Consider the following 21,296-nt stretch of genomic DNA (forward strand, 5'->3'; position numbering starts at 1 on the left):
ATATATTCAGTGTCAATTCCAAAAATGAAAAATAGCATAAAATAAAAACAGAATGAAAAGCAATCAATAAAAAATATTGGAAGGCGAATATAAAACAAAATATGAAATTGAACTAGTGAAAAATACAGGGCATGGGTACCAAACATATCATGCAGAAACTTTGACAACACTTGAACTTTATAGGGCAAAGGAAGAAATGGCATTTGTACATTTTTTGGAGTTTTTTTGGAATCTAATTTCTTTTGTTTTGTTCTAAATATTTAAGATCCACTTAACACAAGTTTATATGAGTAATCCTTTATTTAAAATATATTGAATTCTGTAGAAACAAACAAACCAATAAACACACACTTTTAAGTAAAAATTCAACTGATTGAAGTTGATGATGGCACTCATCCCAGAAATCCAACTTTTTTTTGTGCTGTTCCAAGACTCTCTTCTTTATCTAAAATAGCTTGCAAGGAGGTGTGCAGCAATTTGCCTACTCTTTTTCCAGTCTAGAATACAAATGAAAAACAAACTATATAAATCAGCCCAAATGAATTAAAAGAAGCAAAATTCACTAGAAGGTTTCTCTTTACATATTCACAATGGGTTTTCTGTTGAAATTAATTCATTGGAATAAAACATAAAATGCAAAAAATAACCTAAATTATGTGTTTGTAAGAGCCATCCCTAATCACTTTTTGGCTTATTATTCTATAGGTAGTTCTTGACCAACAACCACTATTTCTGTTGTTAAGTCACTGCGGTTGTAAGTTGAATTGAATTTTACAATTTTTACAGCAATCATTAAGCAAATTACTGCAGTCTTTAAGTGAATCAATAGGTTAGCAAACGAATCCGGCTTCCCCAATCAGTGTTTTTTTGCCAGAAACTCACAAAAAAGATCATATGAGCATAGGACATTCCATCCATCATAAATATGAGTCAGTTGTCAAGGGCCTGAATTGCGACCATGTGATTGTAGGGGCTAGTGCAATGATCATAAGTGTGAGTGCAGGTACTAAGTCACTTTTCCCAAGGACATCTTAACTTTGAATTGTTGTCAAACAGTTGTAAGTTTAGAAACACCCATATGCTGAATTTCTTTACATCCATTTAAGCAAATTGCTAAACAATATGGGGTAGGCTTAGATTCTCATATAGTATTTTGTGAAACAAAATGCTGAAGACCATTGTCTGGTCTATAACTGATGAATTTTTTTGCCATAAGCCAGAAAGGAAGAATACAAGGAAAAGATATATTAGAATAATGTCATAAAATATCTTAAATTTCCACTAGAGTGGTGTTTTTCAAACTGGGAAATTTTTAAATAGCTGGGACTGGGATTTGAAGTCCACTCATCTTAATGTTGCTAAGTTTAAAAAACACTGCACTGGAGAAAGCTGGTATTTTGTAACAGCATTCCAAAGCTCTTGATTTGCACATGATTTGTGAAGAAGATGAAAAATAGAGGCTATAGGATCAAGGGGTACAGCAATAGGACTATACTAATACTGCATGAAAAGTAACAATAATTCTTTTATTTAATGCAAATATCTTAATAGACAAAAAATTGATTAAAATTTGAAAAAAGTAAAAAAGTATAGCAATGTAGTACTACTATAAATAAAAGCTGGCATGACGTTTACATGCTAAATGTTTCTAAGCATATGGGATTTATAAACAAAAATGAAGCTATTGTTTGCCTCAGGCCACTAGAGTCTAATGCTCCACTTGAGTCCATGATGATTTTTATCCCACATTTATTATTTTTTCATAAAAAAATCTCAAGGCAGATTGTTCCTGACTCTTAAATGCATCATTATTTCAAAGGAATAATGAGTCAGAGAGATAAAAGTAGTGGCCCTTTAACTCCATTTCATTTGAACCTTCCTGAGGCTGGTGATTGGAGCTGCTGGCTACAAGGGTTGAGTCAGAGAGACAAAGAGGACTAAGTAGTGGCCTGTGCGCCTAATGGCACGTGAATCATATATCTATAAACCAAAATATCAATAATACATTCTGGATTAGTGCGCTTGAGATTGTGATTTTATTTTATTTCAAAATGACGGGCTTAGTTCAATGTAATAGCTGTTTTGCATCTGTCTTTCACAGTACACTTTTCAAATTTGGATACTGTCCCCTTTGTAAACAAATTACTAGTATACATAGACAGATTACCTATCTAGAATCTCTAATCTGTGCTCTCCAAGCAGAGGTTAGGTGCCCAATTCGGCCATTCCACTCTATGGAGATGCCACACTATCAGCCCCCTCTACCACAAAGATCCTGCAGGGGAAAAGGTTTGGACAACCATGGGATCTGGCAGGGTGAGAGCTGTGAACCATAAATACAAAGCTTTTGCTGTGACCCAGCATAACAGATATAGCATCCTTGCTGACCTTAATGGGGACACTAAAGAGACAGGTCAAGATAGTTGTGATAATGATGACTCAAAATAGGCAGGGGATCGTGGTCCAAAATGAAGAACTTTCTTCGGAAAGGCGAAATGGAGACCCAGGTATCACACATCAGTTGCACAAGAAGATCAAGGTATGCAAAAAGAGAAGTCACCTTCTGGTTGGTGATTCAATTGTAAGGGATGTAAATTTAGGAAATGATAGGGAGGTTTAAAAAGAGGTCAGGTGTCTGCCAGGTACTACTGTCAGTGGAGACAAGAGGTGTATTCTTAAGATAGTCAAGAATGCAAGTAAGGACTGTGACGTTGATGCTATTATACATCTTGGCACAAATGATCTGTCCCAAAAAGATGTACTTTCTGTGAAGAATGATTTCCAGAGCTTGGGTTATGAACTTAGTAGTATAGATTGTAGGGTTATCTTTTCAGAGGTTTTACCAGTATATAAGGAACAAAAAGGGAAGGGCCAGTGTGTAGCAGAGTTTAATGTGTGGCTAAAGGAAGGGAAGGCTTTGGTTTTATTAGTCATGATGCCTGCAGCTAGTCCAATGAAAAACTGTACAAAAGAGATGGTTTGCACCCATCCAAGAAAGGGAACTGAGTTACTTGGCATTAAATTCACAGATTTTCTGGATAAACATTTAAACTGAACAGCGGGGACAGAGAATTAATTGATACAGAACATTTCTGTCCCCAGCAATCTAAAACTCATCGGGTTATCAGTGCATGTAACATAGGTGGCGCAGTGGTTAAATGCAGCACTGCAGGCTACTGCTAGATCAGCAGGTCAGCGGTTCAAATCTCACCGGCTCAGGGTTGACTCAGCCTTCCATCCTTCCGAGGTGGGTAAAATGAGGACCCAGATTGTTGGGGGCAATATGCTGACTCTCTGTAAACCGCTTAGAGAGGCCTGAAAGGCCTATGAAGCGGTATATAAGTCTACTGCTATTGCTATTGCTACTGCTATTGTGCAGGTAAGATTATCACTCCTGCTGTCAAGCAAAACCAAGCATTTAATTAAAAAAAATTGCACTGTAATTTTAAATCTAATCATTTATCCAGTGCTTGCTTACCTCCATTATCTCAAAAATGCTTTCTGGGTCAAGGCTCCCTCTTCCCACTTTTTTCATGCAAGTGATAATACCCTGACTTGTTACAGAAATAAGGAGGCTAGCCAAGGAACACGCTTCTTCCTGAAGAGTGGCGTCGACCACATGTCTATAGCCAATCTGTGGAAACAAAGGCATATATACTTTATTATATCTGTACTGAACTGTTGAGGCATTGGGTCAAATTCTAGTGAAATCTGGAAGTAATGTTGTAAATATAGAATTGTCAAATACAAAGAAACTTCCTACTCATTTCAGGATCAACAAATAAAATTTTTTCCAAGAATATGCAATATACTGCTAACAACATCAAAGTATTAATATGGTCTGCTTGAGAATCTGCTTGCCACTGTGATTAAACTGCTGGACTAGAAATGGGGAATCATGAAGTCTAATCTTGCATTAGGCATAAAAGCCAACTGAATGATTTTGGGTTGATCACTCTCAGAAGAAGTTGAAGAGGAATTTTAAGAGATTTTAGATGTAACCCCCAGAATAATATTAATAGTAATAAAAATAATATTCAAAACAAAAAGCTTGAAAGTATTAGCATGCTTTGTAATACAGCTTGCGGGCCAAAAACCACAACTTCCTAGTTGCGCTTCAAGTAACAAGGTTCTCAAAAGATAAGAGAAACTATTAATCCCAAGAATACAAACCAGCCATAAGTTTGAGGCTGGGAATTATAGAGGTTACTGCTGGAAACCAACGTATTTTCATTAACACCAGTAGTTAAAGAAATTTATTAGTAATAGGCTTTTTTCTAAGCAAAGCCTCATTGTGTAAGAAGAGTGCCTTTCTCTAACCCATATTTTACAGACTATATTAATATGTAAAATCAGATCAAATCAGTCTGTTGCTAAAGGGAAATGACCAATTAAATGTATGCTGATTCAATGTAATTATAATGTAAACAATTATACACGTCTCTGGTAAACTATGTCAATGAATCAATTTAAATTTCACTTAGGTTTCACTTAGCCTTGCTCTCCAGCTTTAGCAACAATTTCAGGGAATATTTTTTCTATTATAATGGTAATGACAAATCACTTCTGAAAATGCTATCAAGCAAACCACATGATCTTGTCTATTCAGTTTCCAGGAGTTAAATTCAACCTGAAGACAGAAAGAAAAAAGAAAGTAATTTCTATGTCTTCACTCAATCTATCTGTCTTCAAAACTCCTTTGCTAGATGACCCTATAATTCAAGATGAAATATAGCAATTGGATACAAAATCAGCAGATAGAAAATCTTATTAACATCACCCATTGTGGTATTTTTCTCAGGTAAATTCATGAATGATCTTAATATTACACTGACAATCTTCTTTTTATTCTCCCAGCCATTTTCATTAATTCACTAGCTTGAGTATTAATTCTTGATTAGTCTTGATTATATTAAGTTATTACTATTTTTAGAATATTATTGATTCCTTGGTATTGAGGATATTTCCTTCTAATGCTATTTTAATAAACCAACTTGAGATTAAAAGAAGTTTTAAATAAGATAGGATGGAAATCCCTATTTACTGTAATGCTTATAATAATGAAAATTATGTTTAAAATTAAGTCTATACAAATTACACTTTGTTATTTTAAAAATATTTTCTATGTTTTAGAAACCAACTCAGTATATACTATATACTTTTAAAGTCTGAAATTATGTATTTATATAAAGAACATTTTATATAATGTAATTTTAATATATTTATATAAAACACCAAAAAGTGGTTTTTTTTTTGTTCTAAATCCTCTGTCAGAAATGACCTGTTCCTTTCCTGAGTTTGCTACGTTGGGCAGTAAAAAAACATTGTGACAGGAAAAGCCATGCTGGCTCTGATCTTGTAAACCACTGCCTTGGGTTTCAGCCATCACAAGCAACCAATTCCCAACAAGTATTTTCAAAATATTTTTCAACAGGAAAAAAACTTCTCTATCCTTTTCTTAAATGTAACAATTATAATAACATTTATATATATTTATATATTGACTTTTATTTTAGAGTCCATGGAGCACTAATCACTTAAAAATGGAATTGAAAAAAAGGATCTGGAAAAACCTAGATAGATAGATAGATAGGTAGGTAGGTAGGTAGGTAGGTAGGTAGGTAGATAGATAGATAGATAGATAGATATACATAGAGATAAATATATATAAAGATGTATGTATGTATGTATGTATGTATGTATGTATGTATGTATGTATGTATGCATGCATATAAATATCCAAATGAGAAATATTTAGACCAACATAATTTGCTTACAAAGGATGATTTGAAGCTCCAGAAGCATACCTTCTGCATTTTTGCATACCTAGTTTTATGTCATAACATATATAAATCTTCATAAATAATCTGCTTCCCAAAGATGCTTAAGGAACAAACAAAATTCAATACTAAAAAGGAAATTTCTCTACTTGAAGAAGAAAGAAGATCAAAACACCCTGTGTATGGTTTCCATGAACTTTCCAAGGCTGTGGTCACAAAAAACATAAGTCACATTTTCTGCATAATTTTCAGTTTAAAATAAGCATCAAAAGAAAAGTTCTGAATTTTTACAGGCTTACTTTGCTTAAGGTAACAATACAAGGAATATTATAAACATTGAGTCGAAGACAATCAAAAGGATCATCAGACAGTTCAATTTCATGTCCTCCTTCATCCTCCAAAACACGTACTTTGGGGATCCTAAAGAAAAGAGAAATGATTATCAAACAATATGACATGCCTGTATATTTTGTTAAGTAAGATTGATCCAACTCCCAACCAAATGTAAGTAATAAGCAAGGACAGAATTTATATAAATTACACCTGCTTTTGTATTTAACTATATAACCTAACCATTACATAAAGTGATGGAATATGCTACTTTAAAGTTTTGTAGTAATAGCTGCTTCTTCCTGCAAAAAGCGGAGATACAGATTCCATATCACCTATCTGTACTTTGGGACATAAGATACTTTTGGATATCCCAAACATATAGGACAATGGTTTATTATAATCCATTTTAGCATTGAGCTAGCATTACCTTGCATTAGTCAACTATTACTATGTGTAGGAGACCTAGCATAAAATACTGCTGCTGTTAATTGATCATTAATTGGTGATGTGTGAATAGGCACAATGACAATATCACATTTGCTTTTTATATACTATGAATAAACAGAAACATATATGACAATATCATATGATATCAAAATGTGTTAACACATTCATGGAAATATCTTATTTATAGCAATGCTGCGAATAAAGCACTAATCCTCATTGTGTTGAAGTGGTTACATTTTCCTGAAAATATGATCCAGCTTCTTTGAGGGCTTTCCCAAGTTCATGTTCATGCATATACAGAAGACAGAAGACTATTTAGAAGAGCTGTTCTGGCAAGAGCTTCAAATTCACTGTACTGAACCTTTAGAATTGTAGGTAGTAGTTTGATACTTCCAAGAGACACCCCTCTGAATTATCCACACAGCACAGCAGAAGAAGCATTATTATTTAAATTATTACATACATTTGCTCAATATATTGTAACAATTCTATGTGCAGTGATTTGCACTAAAGTAACTATTTTGTATGAGTACAGCCAATTTCAATAATCTGCCTTAGATGTGCATTTTCATTTGGTGACACATCCTGTAATGTACTAGATGAGATATACCATACTATTGATAGGGTGATGGTGGCATTAGGTTTGCCTAAATGAAATAGATTAACTAAATCTATTACAATTCAAAGTTATCACAGCATTTATCAGCTATTTTGCCTATTTAACTTATTATCATGACTTAATCAAATTAAGTAAACTGGAACAAGATTTGACCTTACAATTTTACCATGGCTCCACATTTTTCTTGAGAAATTCTACCTTTTTACAAGGTAGTTCTGGAGCTTTTGACAATAGCTTGACTATGTAAATATTGTATTGTTCCTCAACCTATGTTCTATCCCTATGTATAAACTTCCAGAAATTTTGAGGAATAGATTATAAGAACTGGTCCATATATCTGGAGGACATCCAGGTTGGGTAAGACTAACCTATAATATCACACTCTTTCTTATCTCTGCTGTTCAAGTTTAATACTGAAGACAATCCTTCAGGATATTGGCTTTGATGCCCTTAATATGCAGATGATAGCTAAACCTTTCTGTCCCACTTTTACCACATTACAAAGAGGTTAGGGAACTGCATATGTAGGCTGCAAACTGAAGCTTAATTCAAACAAACTAAGAATACCATTAGTTCAGGAATTCTTATTCAAGGTTGGATGGGATAGAATTCCTCTTAAAAGCTCAGGTTCATAGTTTGACCTTGAATCTTTGATCTGGCAGTGAACTTGTTGTACATGGTTTTATGTAATGTTATAATTGTGTTATGCTTCCTAGTTTAAAAGTGGATTGCAGCAGTGATCTAACAATGCATCAATTAATATTAATTTGTTAATTTTTCTTGCAGAATGAAATGTCTTTTACATTGACATATTAGGTATAATACGTGTCCGGGATTATTTTATAATGAGAGAAATGTGGCAGACATTTTGGCCTGCAGACAGTATCAAATTAGCCATGGTGACATCCAGGATGTACAAATTTAAAGTGGACCTTTAAAAAATATTGTTTGGCAATGTATGAAACTTCTCCATTCCTTTTAACGGCACCATGCTACCTACAATGTATTCCATTAATCACTTTTAAAATGTAACATCAAAGGTGTGAAGTTACTAAAATATGTCAAAAGACTAATCTGTGCCCTGGATAGAACATTTTGTCACCAACTTGGAAAATATTGTACTCTTCTTAGCTTTCAAAAAATATGTAATTTAGAACGGCTACCCATCTTTAAAGAAGAAAATATAGAGTGCCAAAATATGGATTCATTCCAAAGCCAGGGCTAAGGCACTTGGAAATAGTAGCCTGCAAATATGTGTCAAACAGCTATGGGGCTTTTATATAATATAGTGGAACACCCCGCTTCCCCAGACTAGATATTCTGAATCAGACTATTTGGCTAGGAAGCTCAAAAGAGTTACAGGATTTTGGTAACTGCTTCAATTCATTAAAAGTAAATAAATCTTTCTAAGCAAATATAAGTGACCCATCCTGGGCTAGCCAATTTTTCAGTAGATGAGATCTCCAAATCACAGGAAAGGGGAAAGAAAGGAAAAAAGTAGGTAGAGGAGATGATGCCCTGTGGGTGTATCTGGCCTGCACACATAGGCATGGCTAAAATTTCCAAATTTTTATTGTTTTTTGTGGGAAATGTTGCATATGTTCTTTAAAAAAGTCTAAGTTATGTTTATTTTAGAGTTGACACTGCTATCTAATAAATTTGTGTTTCATTTCAAATTAACAAAAAATATGCTATCAATGTTTGGCAACCACGATCAAGGGATATAGCTGCCTTTTCCCAGTTACCCTCTCATTTGTACAGAATTGCTTTATAAATCTCTTTCATCAAACAGTTCAATGAAAAGGAAAATCCCTGTACAAGAAAAAAACTAATCTAAAGAAAAATGCAAATATTCAGGCCTATATTCACTTTTATTCCTATGCTGATCTACAAACTAATAATTAGTTTGCAGGTAGTACCCCAGAAACTGCCTTTTGAAGAGATGTGTTTACCTGGTATTAAAGAGTGCTGCCTTCACTGCAATTGAGATGGCATCGAACAAGTTACCACCACACTCCAATAACTGAAATTTTGAAAAAGTAGATTTTAATTATTATTCTATTATTTTAATAATCATTTTCTATTCTAAAAGCCATGATTTCATCATCTCCCTCTTATAATAATTCTGATATAAATGTATAAGTTTAAACATTTCTCTTTGTTTATAATAATGTAATATGCAAACAACCATGAAAGATAGGAAAATATTTCTCTGCCATATATAGAAATGCTGAGAGATGACAGTTTGAAAAAGGCTAGTTTCAGATTTCCTGGCTTCAATCTTAAATGCTAATTATTCTATTCATTCTTTCCCTGAATTGATTTTTTTAAAGAACAATAGGGACTAGATAAATGTACCATATTCAACATCAAACTGAAAAAACTCGTAGCTGTGAAAACTGAAGTAATCAAAATGCCCTACAGAATAACATCAAGAGTCTGAAAAAGGAGAAAGAGAAAAAATTGATAAGTAAATTACAAGATAGGAAGGGAGACTCACAGGAGGGTGACTTACAGAAAATTATATGACCAAGAAAAAGTGCAAATATTGCAATATTTAGGAAAAGCAGAATTACTAAAAGTACCTGAAATGGTGAAAACTATGTTAAATGAAAAAATGACAATGATGGAATTGACAGAGGCAATTAAAAAACAAAACAATGATAAAACACCAGGGCCAGATGGACTGCCAGCAGAATTTTATAAATATCTACAAGACATATTAAGTACATCAATATTACAGGTCTACAATGAAGCACTGTTAGAAGCTAAGATACCAAAGAGTTGGAGGGAAGCATATATTACACTAATCTCAAAAGAAGACTTGAATTTAACTCAAATAAATAATTACAGGCCAATATCACTATTTAAATGTAGACTACAAAATAAAAGTCTAGATAAGCTGTCTGCACTTGGGACCAGTCTGTTGAATAAAACACATAGAAAAAGAGTAGAAAAATTACAAGCTATAAACACTGTAGCTCTTTGATTGGACACACAATTGAGTATTTGCACAATTGAGTATTTGGAACTGGGGAATAATAGAGACTGCTAAAAGATAAAAGAAGAGTTTTATAACCTAACTTTCAATATCTTCTCTCTGGAGATTTATAAGAAATGACTGGAATAGTAAAGGAATTGGATTTACTCTTGCAAAATGCAACGGGCAGGATGGAGAAAATATTTAAAGAAGCTATGGAAAAAATTGAAAACTCCATACTAAGACTAATAAGTGGAGACCAAATTCTCCTGGAAAATGAGGAACTAATAGAAGAAAGGGAAGAATTAACAAAAAAAAGAGAAAAAGGAAGGAGATAAAGAGGAGAAAATATAAAGCCAATAGTGATGGATGAAGTAAACCTGGGGGAAAATATACTGAGAGAGTTGGATGGTATTTTGGAATGGAAAAAGAGGCTGGGGTAGTAAGCTTTGAAACCAGGCAACTGAAGAGGGTGGATATGGGAGGAATATTTAGATAAAATATTCAGGAAATTAACATAAACAGAATCAAAGATGTAAGGGAGGAATATGGGAGGCAGGAAAAAAAAGCATAACAAATAAAACACTGAAACAGGCAATAGACAATGGTTAGATGTTCTTTTTCTATTATCTAGCATTGTTTGGTGTTGCCTTTCCCCTCCCTCTATTTTATTTAAAGCATAGTAACTATAAGGCTGAAGCAGGCAAGAAATGATGAAGGGGTGATCCCCCTTTTCCTCATGTTATATTGAGCGGCTTCTCACTCTTTCTCCCCACTTGCCTGCTTATTTTACTGAGTGTTTTTTTTATATTTTCTGTTGTTTTTTGAAATGGGACAAACTGACTATTAGATAAGAAAGACAGAAGTTAGAAAAGAAGAAATATTAAAAGAGGAAATCTTAAAAAGAAGAATTGTTAAAGCAGAGGATGTTAAGTATCATTGTGACTATGTTATTGCACTACTACTATAATAGTGATGAATATTATAACAAGAATGAATACTATGTCTGAAGAAACATTACTGTACCCAGACCAAACATTGTTTGATGAAAATTGGATTGAATATAAATCAATAAAACATTAAAAATGTTGGAAATGCAATGTTACCAGGTTCCTACTATCACATGTGGTGGACTTGTTCAAAAGCAAAAAAATTCTTGACGAGAATACATACATGGTTAGAGAAATGGTAAAACAACATATAGATATAAAACCAGAAATATTTTTGCTAGGTATATTACCAGAAAACTATAATAAAGGGACCACATATTTAATAATACATGTGTTGACAGCAGAAATGTATTTGCACAACATTGGAAAAATGAAGATACACATACGGATGAAATATAATTAGAAAAATCTTAAGACTGTGCAGAGATGGATAGACTAACATTAATTATAAAGGAAAAGGAAAAAACAATATTTTCTAAAATGGGATATGTTCAATCAATGGTTGGATAAAAGAGGTGGAAACTAGAAGAAAGATTAATACTATATATAAGAAAAGAATGTAAGAAATTGTATTACATATAAACATTAATATTAATATTACAGTTATATACTTTATTTATTAAATATGAAACTCAGTCAACTGAATATTCAAAAATGCATCACAAATACTATTGACTAGTGCTAATGGTTGAAATGCTTTGCTGCCAGCATCCTAGATATCAACCAAGTACCTTCTTAAAATATAAAATGTTCCGAGTAGTGTAGTTTTTTGCAGTTCTGCTGGTGTTATTGCAGAAAGATGCAATTTGTTGACGTATCTTATAAAATTCTTGGACATGGTGCCAAGTGGCCCAATGACAATAGGTATCACTGTTACATATTCCATCCATAATTGTGTAGTTTCGATGGCCAAATTATGGTATTTCGTGAATTTTTCCAGTTCTTTTTCTTCGACTCTGGCATCTCTTGGTACCTCAATGTCAATATATTGTGCGTTTTGGTTTTTGACAACTGTGATATCTGGCATGTTATGTTCCAAATGACGATCAGTCTGTATTCAAAAGTCCCACAAGATCTTCATCTCATTTTCGATAACTTTTTCCACTTTATGTTCCCATGACTTTCTGGATACAGGTAAATCGTATTTTTTACATAATGACCAGTGGATTAATTTAACAACTCAATCATGTCTAGCTTTGTGACCAGTTTATGCAATTTTGCTACATTCACATGTTAACTGTGAAACAGTTTGGATTGTTAATGGATTTTTGTATCTTCGCTTTCATGGCATTAGTTTGTAGTGCTTGTTTTGGTTGTTGTTTTTGTTATTATTCTTATTACCAGTATTATCATTATTGTATATTATAAGTAAATAATGTAAGAATCATATTACAAAGAAGCCATTATTAGTATTTTAAGAACAGTTATTATTATTACTCTCACTATTAGTTTATTAATACTTTGTATGAACACATGTAACCAGACAATACACTGCTAATTAAGCATTTATGTAATTTAAAGAACAAGAAAAATATATAAATAAACAGTTTTTTAAAAAAGAATAACATTAAGAGTTTGGAAAAAGATGATCACTGCAAATATCTGGATATACCTGACAATATGAAGTGCACTGAAATCAAGAAAAAAGGTTGAACATGAATACATCAAGAGAGTGAAGAAGATCTTAAAGTTCAAACAGTGAAGGAAATGCCATCAAGACAATCAACACCTGGGCAATTTCAGTCATTAGATACACAGCTGGAATAGTGGACTCAAGCAAAATAAAAGCCCTGGATAGGAAGATCAGAAAAATAATGACAATGAATCATGCCCTTCATCCTCGCAGGGACATAGACAAACTTTAGCTAAGAAAGAAAATATGTGGGTATGGAATTTGCAGGAACATCAGATGGTTGAAGAAGAAAAAAGAGCATTGAAAAAATATCTGAAGAACAGTGAAGAAACTAATATACCAGAAAGACTACTGGAGAGACCAAGTGCTGCCTTCATTGCAATTAAGGTGGAATCAAACAAGACCAAATGAAGAGCAGAGTGGAGGCATAGGAAGAGAAAGCATTACATGGTCAATATATTAAAAAATACCAGGTAAAGCAAATAACAACAAGACTCTTTGTTAGAAACAGAATTCTGGCTGCACAAGACCAAGCCTTAAGAATCAATGCATACAAAGCCAAATTGAGAAGACAGCAACAGACAGCAAATGCTGCCTATGCCAAGAAGCAGATGAAACAGTGAACCACCTGGTTAACTGCTGCAAGAGTATTACACAGACTGACTACAAGCAACGGCATGACAAAGTAGCAACAATGCTGCATTGGAAGAACTGCAAGAAATATCACTGCCTGCAAGCAATAATTGGTGGATGATAAAATAGAGAAAGTCATAGAAAATGAAGAAACTAAATTGCTCCGGGACTTTAAAATTCAAACAGAAAGGCAGCTGTCACATAACACACTTATTGTCAATAAGAAAGACAAAAAAAAATCTGGCTAGTGGACATGGCAAGTCTAGAAACAGGAGAATAGAAGATAAAGAACTGGAGAAGATAAAAAAATACAAATATCTGCAAATAGAAATAGAACAGCAAGCAAACAAAGATAATACCAACAGTAATAGTTGTCTTGGATGCAACCCAACACAACTGAAGCATCATTTGAACACTCAGCACTGACAAATTCACCATCAATCAATTGTAAAAGGTGGCTGTCCTCAGAACAGCTTTCATCCTGAAACAATATCTTTAATACCATCAAACATCTATATCTGCCTATCCTAAGTCCTTGGAAAGAACTTGATATACAGCCAAAAATGCAAATCCAGTCTGAACATCTGGCTGCTGAATCATATGATGAATCATCATCATCATAAACACAACAGGAACTATCTGATATACAAACTGTTTTTAGTGTTCCATTTAGGAACCAGAAATACCAAATTTTTCCATGGCGTAGTGAATAACAGAACAGAATAACAAAGTTGGATGGGATCTTGGAGGTCTTCTAATCCAGCCCCATGCTCAGGCAGGAAACCCCATACCATTTCAGACAATGGTTGTCCAATCTCTTCTTAAAAACTTCCAATGTTGGAGCATTCACAATCTCTGGGGGCAAGCTAGAATAAAAAGAAGGCCCAGGCAATTGAGGAATATAAAAGAGATATAAAAGGTGAATAACTGAATACTGGCTGGATGACTTTGGGGCAAGTTGTTCTCTTTGAGCCTAACTCACTCACAGGATTGTTGTTGTTATGGAGAAGGAAGGAGTATTGTTCCATGTTTGAGTTACTTACAAAAGTAATAAATGCAGGATAAAAAAATCTAATTAATAAAATAAATGCATCCAAGAGTGTGGTAATATTTAGACTTCCAAAGAAACAAGCTATTGAGCTTATATTTAATTTATATTCACTTAGAACATACTCACCAAAACATCAACATAAAGTATCCAGCAATGCTGTCTGGGATTAATACAGAGGGTTTTCAAGTCGATACTGCTCTCATTATTAAATATCCTATAGAGGGTATTTGCGATCTCAGTGCTAAGTTCTTCACCACCACGTCCTTCAAATTCTGGAGTAGCATTTGCTGAACTAAAAAGAAAAAAAATATTATAATTCAGAAAATTTAAGCCACCATTCGGAATATTAAGTATTCATTAAATATAAAACCAAGGATATAAATCACAATCAAGGATATGGACTATAAAAGTTCTCGAACTAGCTCCAAACAATTAAGTTGGCTATCTTATTTTCTATTCTTTAATAATTTCTCTTTGTTACTAAATTAAGTCCATTAGGTTGGTGGAAATTATTCTTATGAAATAGAACTACTGAATAATTTAATTGCTAAGTTCAGAATAAAGAATAATGTTTGAAAACCAGCAACTCTATAACCTGTTAAACAAGATTGATTAAGAACACAAATGCAGTGGGTGGAACAGATAAAGTAATAGGACAATTGGCATAGTTTTAATATATGCTAGTCTATGACAACATTTATTCAATTCGTTTTAATTGTCTATAATAGAAAAATTATATATAATATATCAAATTGCTAATTTGCCCCATTTCCTATAATAATTACAACTGAATGTCAGTTAATAGAGCATTTTTTCCTATTTTTAGAATAACTTAATAAAGATTACAAAGATACAATAGTAAAAGCTAATAGAAACAAGATACAGGTGAAACTCAAAAAATTAGAATATCGTGCAAAAGTTCATTTATTTCAGTAATGCAACTTAAAAGGTGAAACTAATATATGAGATAGACTCATTACATGCAAAGCAAGATAATTCAAGCTGCAATTTGTCATAATTGTGATGATTATGGCTTACAGCTCATGAAAACCCCAAATCCACAATCTCAGAAAATTAGAATATTACATGCAATCAATAAAACAAGGATTGTACATAGAATATCGGATCTCTGAAAGGTATAAGCATGCATATGTACTCATTATTTGGTTTGGCCCCCTTTTGCAGCAATTACTGTCTCAATGCAGCGTGGCATGGAAACTATCAGCATGTGGCACTACTGAGGTGTTATGGAAGACCAGGATACTTCAATAGCGGCCTTCAGCTCTTCTGCATTGTTCGGTCTCATGTCTCTCATCTTTCTCTTGGCAATGCCCCATAGATTCTCTATGGGGTTCTGGTCAGGTGAGTTTGCTGGCCAATCAAGCACAGTAATTCCACGGTAATTGAACCACGCTTTGGTGCTTTTGGCAGTGCGGGCAGATGCCAAGTCCTGCTGGAAAATGAAGTCAGCATCCCCATTAAGTTTGTCTGCAGAAGGAAGCATGAAGTGCTCCAAAATCTCCTGGTAGACGGCTGTGTTGACCCTGGACTTAATGAAGTACAGTGGACCAACACCAGCAGATGACATGGCTCCCCAAATCAACGCAGACTGTGGAAACTTCACACTGCACTTCAAGCATCTTGCAGTGTGTGCCTCTCTTGGTTTCCAAATGAGATGCAAAAGTTGCTCTCATCAGAAAAGAGGACTTTGGCCCACTGAGCAGAGCAGGTCTGTTTTTCTTTAGGCCAGGTAAGATGCTTCTGACGTTGTTTGTTGTTCAGGAGCAGCTTGACAAGAGAAATACGACATTTGAAGCCCATGTCCAGAATCCGTCTGTGTGTGGTTGCTCTTGATGCACTGACTCCAGCCTCAGTCCACTCATTGTGAAAGTCCCCAACACTTTTGAATGGCCTTTTCCTGACAATCCTCTCCAGGATGCGGTCATCCCTGCTGCTTGTGCACCTTTTTCTTCCACACTTTTCCCTTCCATGTAACTTTCTATTAATGTGCTTTGATATAGCACTTTGGGAACATCCAACTTCTTTTGCAATTACTTTTTGAGGCTTTCCCTCCTTATGGAGGGTGTCAATGATGGTTTTCTGCACAACTGTCAGGTCAGCAGTCTTTCTCATGATTGTGATTCCTACTGAACCAGACTGAGAGACCATTAAAGGCTCAGGAACCCTTTGTAGGTATTATGGCTTAATTAGCTGAATAGAGTGAGACACTTTGAGCCTAGAATATTGCACCTTTTCACAATATTCTAATTTTCTGAGATTGTGGATTTGGAGTTTTCATGAGCTGTAAGCCATAATCATCACAATTAATGTAATGAGTCTATCTCATATATTAGTTTCACCTTCTAAGTTGCATTATTGAAATAAATGAACTTTTGCATGATATTCTAATTTTTCAAGTTTCACCTGTACAATAGAAAGGCTGCTTGCTGTAATAATAGAAAGAATATATAAAAAAGAAAGAACAGAAAAAAGAAAAGTAAGATGATAGTAAAGAAAAAGAAAATAAAGACTTCCAATTTTTATTACAAGTATAAACTATTTTAATAACACCAACACCTCTTAAATAAAACAAATGACTTTTCTTCCCATATCCCATCTCTTATTTATAAACAATTCCATACAGCATTGTTATTTCAGTTCTGGTGTCAGCAGAAGTCCATTAATGGTTACCAAATATAACAATGTAGCTACATTAACCTTGAGCAAATAATCCAACTTTATATTCCTCCATTTATTTCTAACAATGTTAATGTGTAGTCCATTCAAATAATGTCACAGATTTTGATTTCTTTTCATGTTTTTTGTTGTTGTTTTTCATGAGATTCAAAACTTTTCCTTTATTTGGAAAATATAATTACAGAGGGCAGACAGACTTGCAGAAACATTCGGTAAAAAAAAGGCAGAAGGTCTCTGCTTTTATATGAACAACTGATGATGCCAAAATGTAACTACACTAAAGAAATTCTGAGCTGTGGACTTAAGAGACATTAATTATTAATTGCAAACCATTTTATTCTTCACTAGAGTTTTCCTAATTTCTACTATTTACAGTGTATGTTCCTCCACAGGTTTGCATAAACAATGCATTACAAACTCTAGCTGACCAGTTTATGTGGGCTGAAGTAAAATACCCATTCACTCCTCATTGTATTAGGAGATTTCATCAGTGCTAACCTAAGCCAAGAGCTACCAAAATACTTTCAGCAGTCAAATGTCTCATTAGAGGCAAGAATACTTTAGACCACTGCTACACAACATTAAAAGATGCTTATCAGTTTTGACCATGAGCAACTGGGGGACAGTCTGATCATTGTATGACTCACATTGTACCTGTTTATAGACAAAGGCTTAAAACAATAAAAACCAACAATTAAATCAGTGAAGTCTTGGACTGAGGAGGCAAACTGTCTGGTTTGGCACTGCAACCAGTCAAGACAAACACAGACTTCAATGGATAATTAGAACTGCAGAAAAAAGAATTGTTATCTATCTGCCTTCCATTGAGGATCTATATACTGCACGAGTCATCAAGAGGGCTGTGAAAATGCTTCGCATGCTGGACATAAACTGTTTCAACTTCTACCCTCAAAGCGATGCTATAGGAAATTGCACATCAGAACAACTAGACATAAGGACAGTTTCCTCTCCCGTGCCATCACTCTGCTAAACAATTAATTCCCACAACACTGTCAAACTATCTAAAAAGGCATTACCATCATTATTCTCATCTTTCCTATTATCTATCTCCTATTTTTTATGACTATAAGTTTGTTGCTTGTATCTTACTATTTAATTGTTTACTTAGTATTCTAATATGATTTATGTTGATTGCTTATTTACCATATTATTTGGAGTATAAGACACACTTTTTCCCCCTAAAAGAGGCTGAAAATTTCAGTGCGTCTTATACTCTGAATGTAGCTTTTTGGAAGCTTTTTTTCAGCCCTAATGAGGTGCTAATGAGTGAAGCATATTCCTTTTCAGGCAAATCACAGAAGATCAGAAGATTGCTTCACTAGTTAGCACCTCATTAGGGCTGGAAAAAAAAATCACTGTTCCAGCTGGGAGAAGCGAACAACAAAAGATTTGAAGACTGCCTTAAGAGGTACTTCTGTTGTCCAGTTTCTATTTTTGGGAGATACTGTATTTTTTGGAGTATAAGATGCACCAAGATTTTGAAGAGGCAAATTAAAAAAAAAGTTTTTGCACTCTGCAGAACTCCCCAAAATGGCCCATTTTTCGTGAAAATGGGCCTTTTTTTCACAAAAAGGGCATGAATAGACTTTAGGAGGCTTATAGAGTGCTCCTGGGGACTGGGGTAGGGGAAATTGAGCAAAAAAACCAGCCATTTTTGCTCATTTCAGCCCTCCCCAGCCCCCAGGAGCACTCTGGAAGCCTCCTAAAGGCTATGCACAGCCATTTTGGTGAAGGGGCGGGGTTTCAGAAGGCAAAAAATGCTGCATTCTGTGTTTAAGATACACCCAGATTTTCAGCCTCTTTTTGGGGAGAAAAAGGTGTGTCTTATACTCTGAAAATACGGCAATCCTGTCAAGGGCAAGACAGAGAGTTCTTGTAACTATGTGATTTCTATTCTTTTGAGGATAATCCCTTTAAGAGCAAGGCAGGGATTTTTCCTATTGGCTGTCTGATTTTTCTCAATGGTTTCCTTTAGGCAAGCACTGAGCTGGTTTGTTGATTCAGCTTTATTACATTTTCACAGGTGTGAAATGCTTTTGGCTGAATGCCAGACATCTAGTTAAGCTTATTAAAAGTTTCCCCGGCTGCCTGCGGAAAGAAAAAAAGTGGCAAAAAGTGTAGTTTTATTATACTATTGTGTTTGCTTGCTTTTCTGGTATTATAGGAATAAAAATGAATACCTGGTAGGCAGAATCCCCCCCCTTATTTTCCTCCCCAAAAACTAAGGTGCATCTTATACTCCAGTGCGTCTTATTCTCCGAAAAAAGGTAGTATCCAATCTAGTATCCATGACTAACACTAAGTGTTGTATCTAATATTATGAGAGGTATTTAATTTATTCATTTATCCATTTAGTCTACAGACCCAGTATTTCTGGTTGTATTTCTTCTTCATACTAATCAGGACAGATCATCCTTTGTTAAGGTGGAGAATAACAGTTCTAATAAGAACTTAATTGTTCCTTTTCCCCCTTAAATTTAGCATTTTGGAATGACATTGAAAAAAATGGATAATTTGGCAATCTAATGAAATGGACACTCACTTTAATCAATCTAAGGAAGTAATTCACAGAGAAGTTTCAGATGGTAAAATTTATTCAAGTGGTAAGATCCCTAATATAATATGCATACTGTCAGAGTATGTTCAGAGACTGGAATAGAAATGATAACAGGTCAGCCAATGGGGACTCTTAGTGAAACATAGTATTTGTTTCAGTGGTGGGATATGACTGGTACACCCCGGTACAGGCATACCGGTGCCTGTTCCGGTACGGTGCTCCGGAGGGCCCACCTGCCGTCCTTACCTGTATTTGTGCCAATCGGCGCTTCCATGCACGGAGCATATGGCCCCTGTGTGATGCTCCACAGAGCAGGTGGAGCGTTGTGGGCAGTGAGTATGCATCCGTGTGCATATGGTGGACACCCAGCCCCATTGCACCGTACCTGTTGCAATGGGATCCGGAACCCATCTCTGATTTATTTTTATGGGGCCTTAAGAGACAGTTTGGAGTCTGGGTGTGGTTTAGACTTGCTAAATTGTATAGAAGAGTTGGTTAGGCCTCTGTAACTTTGCTCAGCCTTCTGTACAATGTAGGCCTCTGTATCTCTCTACTCTGTAATGACTTGCTTCTATGAATATTGCTTCTGTGTTCCTGATATTGTATGCTGAATCCTGCTATTTGGTATTGTATATAAATAAATTTCTTATAATATAACTGAATCCTGCTGAAGTTCATTTACTTGTGTGCTTGCTGGATGTGCTGCTGCAAACAAAAAACTCTTGACACATACTCTAATCTTGTGATGCCTATGGCATGCGTGCCAGAGGTGGCATGCAATGCCCACTCTGATGGCATGCGAGCCATTGCACCAGTTCAGCTCCGCTACACATGTTCATGTGCCTACCACCAGCCAGTTGGTCTTCAGGTTTCTGTTGTGCATGCATGGGGGTGGGGCATGTGCAGGGGAGCTGCACGCACATGCATGGGATGGGGGACACGCATTGCATTTTGGGGGTTCGGGCGTGCATACGTGCATTCACACACTCACGCTTGTGCTTTGGGCCCTCAGTCCGGAAAAGCTAAGCCATCACTCCTCTAGTCAAACTATTTAAAATTTTGACAGTGAAATTGAGCTACAAGCATAAGTAGCAGATGCCTGTGCAATATACATAGGAATCATCATCTCAGAAATGACAATGGTTTTCTGCTACTACTACTGTATAATATCATACTTCACCCAAATGACGAGTAATAGAACTAGGTAACTCTTTAGCTAAAGCTATTTTTTCTTAGGACTTTGTGTCAATTTTTAAAGGATGGGGAATAGAGAATTCTTATTCTTACAGAGAATTTGGTAATCTTTACGATATAAATGTTAGAGAGGGAATTAGAGCAATGTAGTTTTTGCAATCAATCCTACATGTATGAATAGGACTTCTATTTTACTTCTGCTATTGAGGGAATTCATCTCTCTGCAACCAAATAATAGTAAAAGCCCCTGAGAAGTTCAGAAGAATCGACACACATAGGTCCCTTTGTTCCTCTGGCAGATAATCTACTAAATTGACCAACAATATTTTAATACCACACTCAGGTTTGATACTAGATTGAAATAATCTGATTTTTAGCATTATTAATGAATTATATAGTTA

General features: G+C 34.9%; 1 protein-coding gene across 1 annotated transcript in view; it reads right to left on the bottom strand.

Annotated features, from left to right (window-relative positions):
- Positions 1-265: 265 nt before the first annotated feature.
- Positions 266-21,296, bottom strand: part of EXOSC7 (exosome component 7) — a 73,267-nt gene continuing 52,236 nt past the window's right edge. Inside the window, exons 4-8 of the mRNA XM_087712981.1 lie at positions 14,553-14,718; positions 9,132-9,202; positions 6,080-6,200; positions 3,479-3,634; positions 266-497 (exon numbers count right to left, since the gene is read on the bottom strand). Coding sequence (XP_087569107.1) covers positions 393-497; positions 3,479-3,634; positions 6,080-6,200; positions 9,132-9,202; positions 14,553-14,718 — 619 coding nt within the window. The 3' untranslated portion in view covers positions 266-392. The remainder of the gene's footprint in view (positions 498-3,478; positions 3,635-6,079; positions 6,201-9,131; positions 9,203-14,552; positions 14,719-21,296) is intronic.

This window comes from Thamnophis sirtalis, unplaced genomic scaffold (assembly GCF_051295495.1).
Source record: "Thamnophis sirtalis isolate CommonGarterSnake01/CBP01778 unplaced genomic scaffold, rThaSir2_p1.2 scaffold_4, whole genome shotgun sequence".
NCBI classification, from domain to species: domain Eukaryota; kingdom Metazoa; phylum Chordata; class Lepidosauria; order Squamata; family Natricidae; genus Thamnophis; species Thamnophis sirtalis.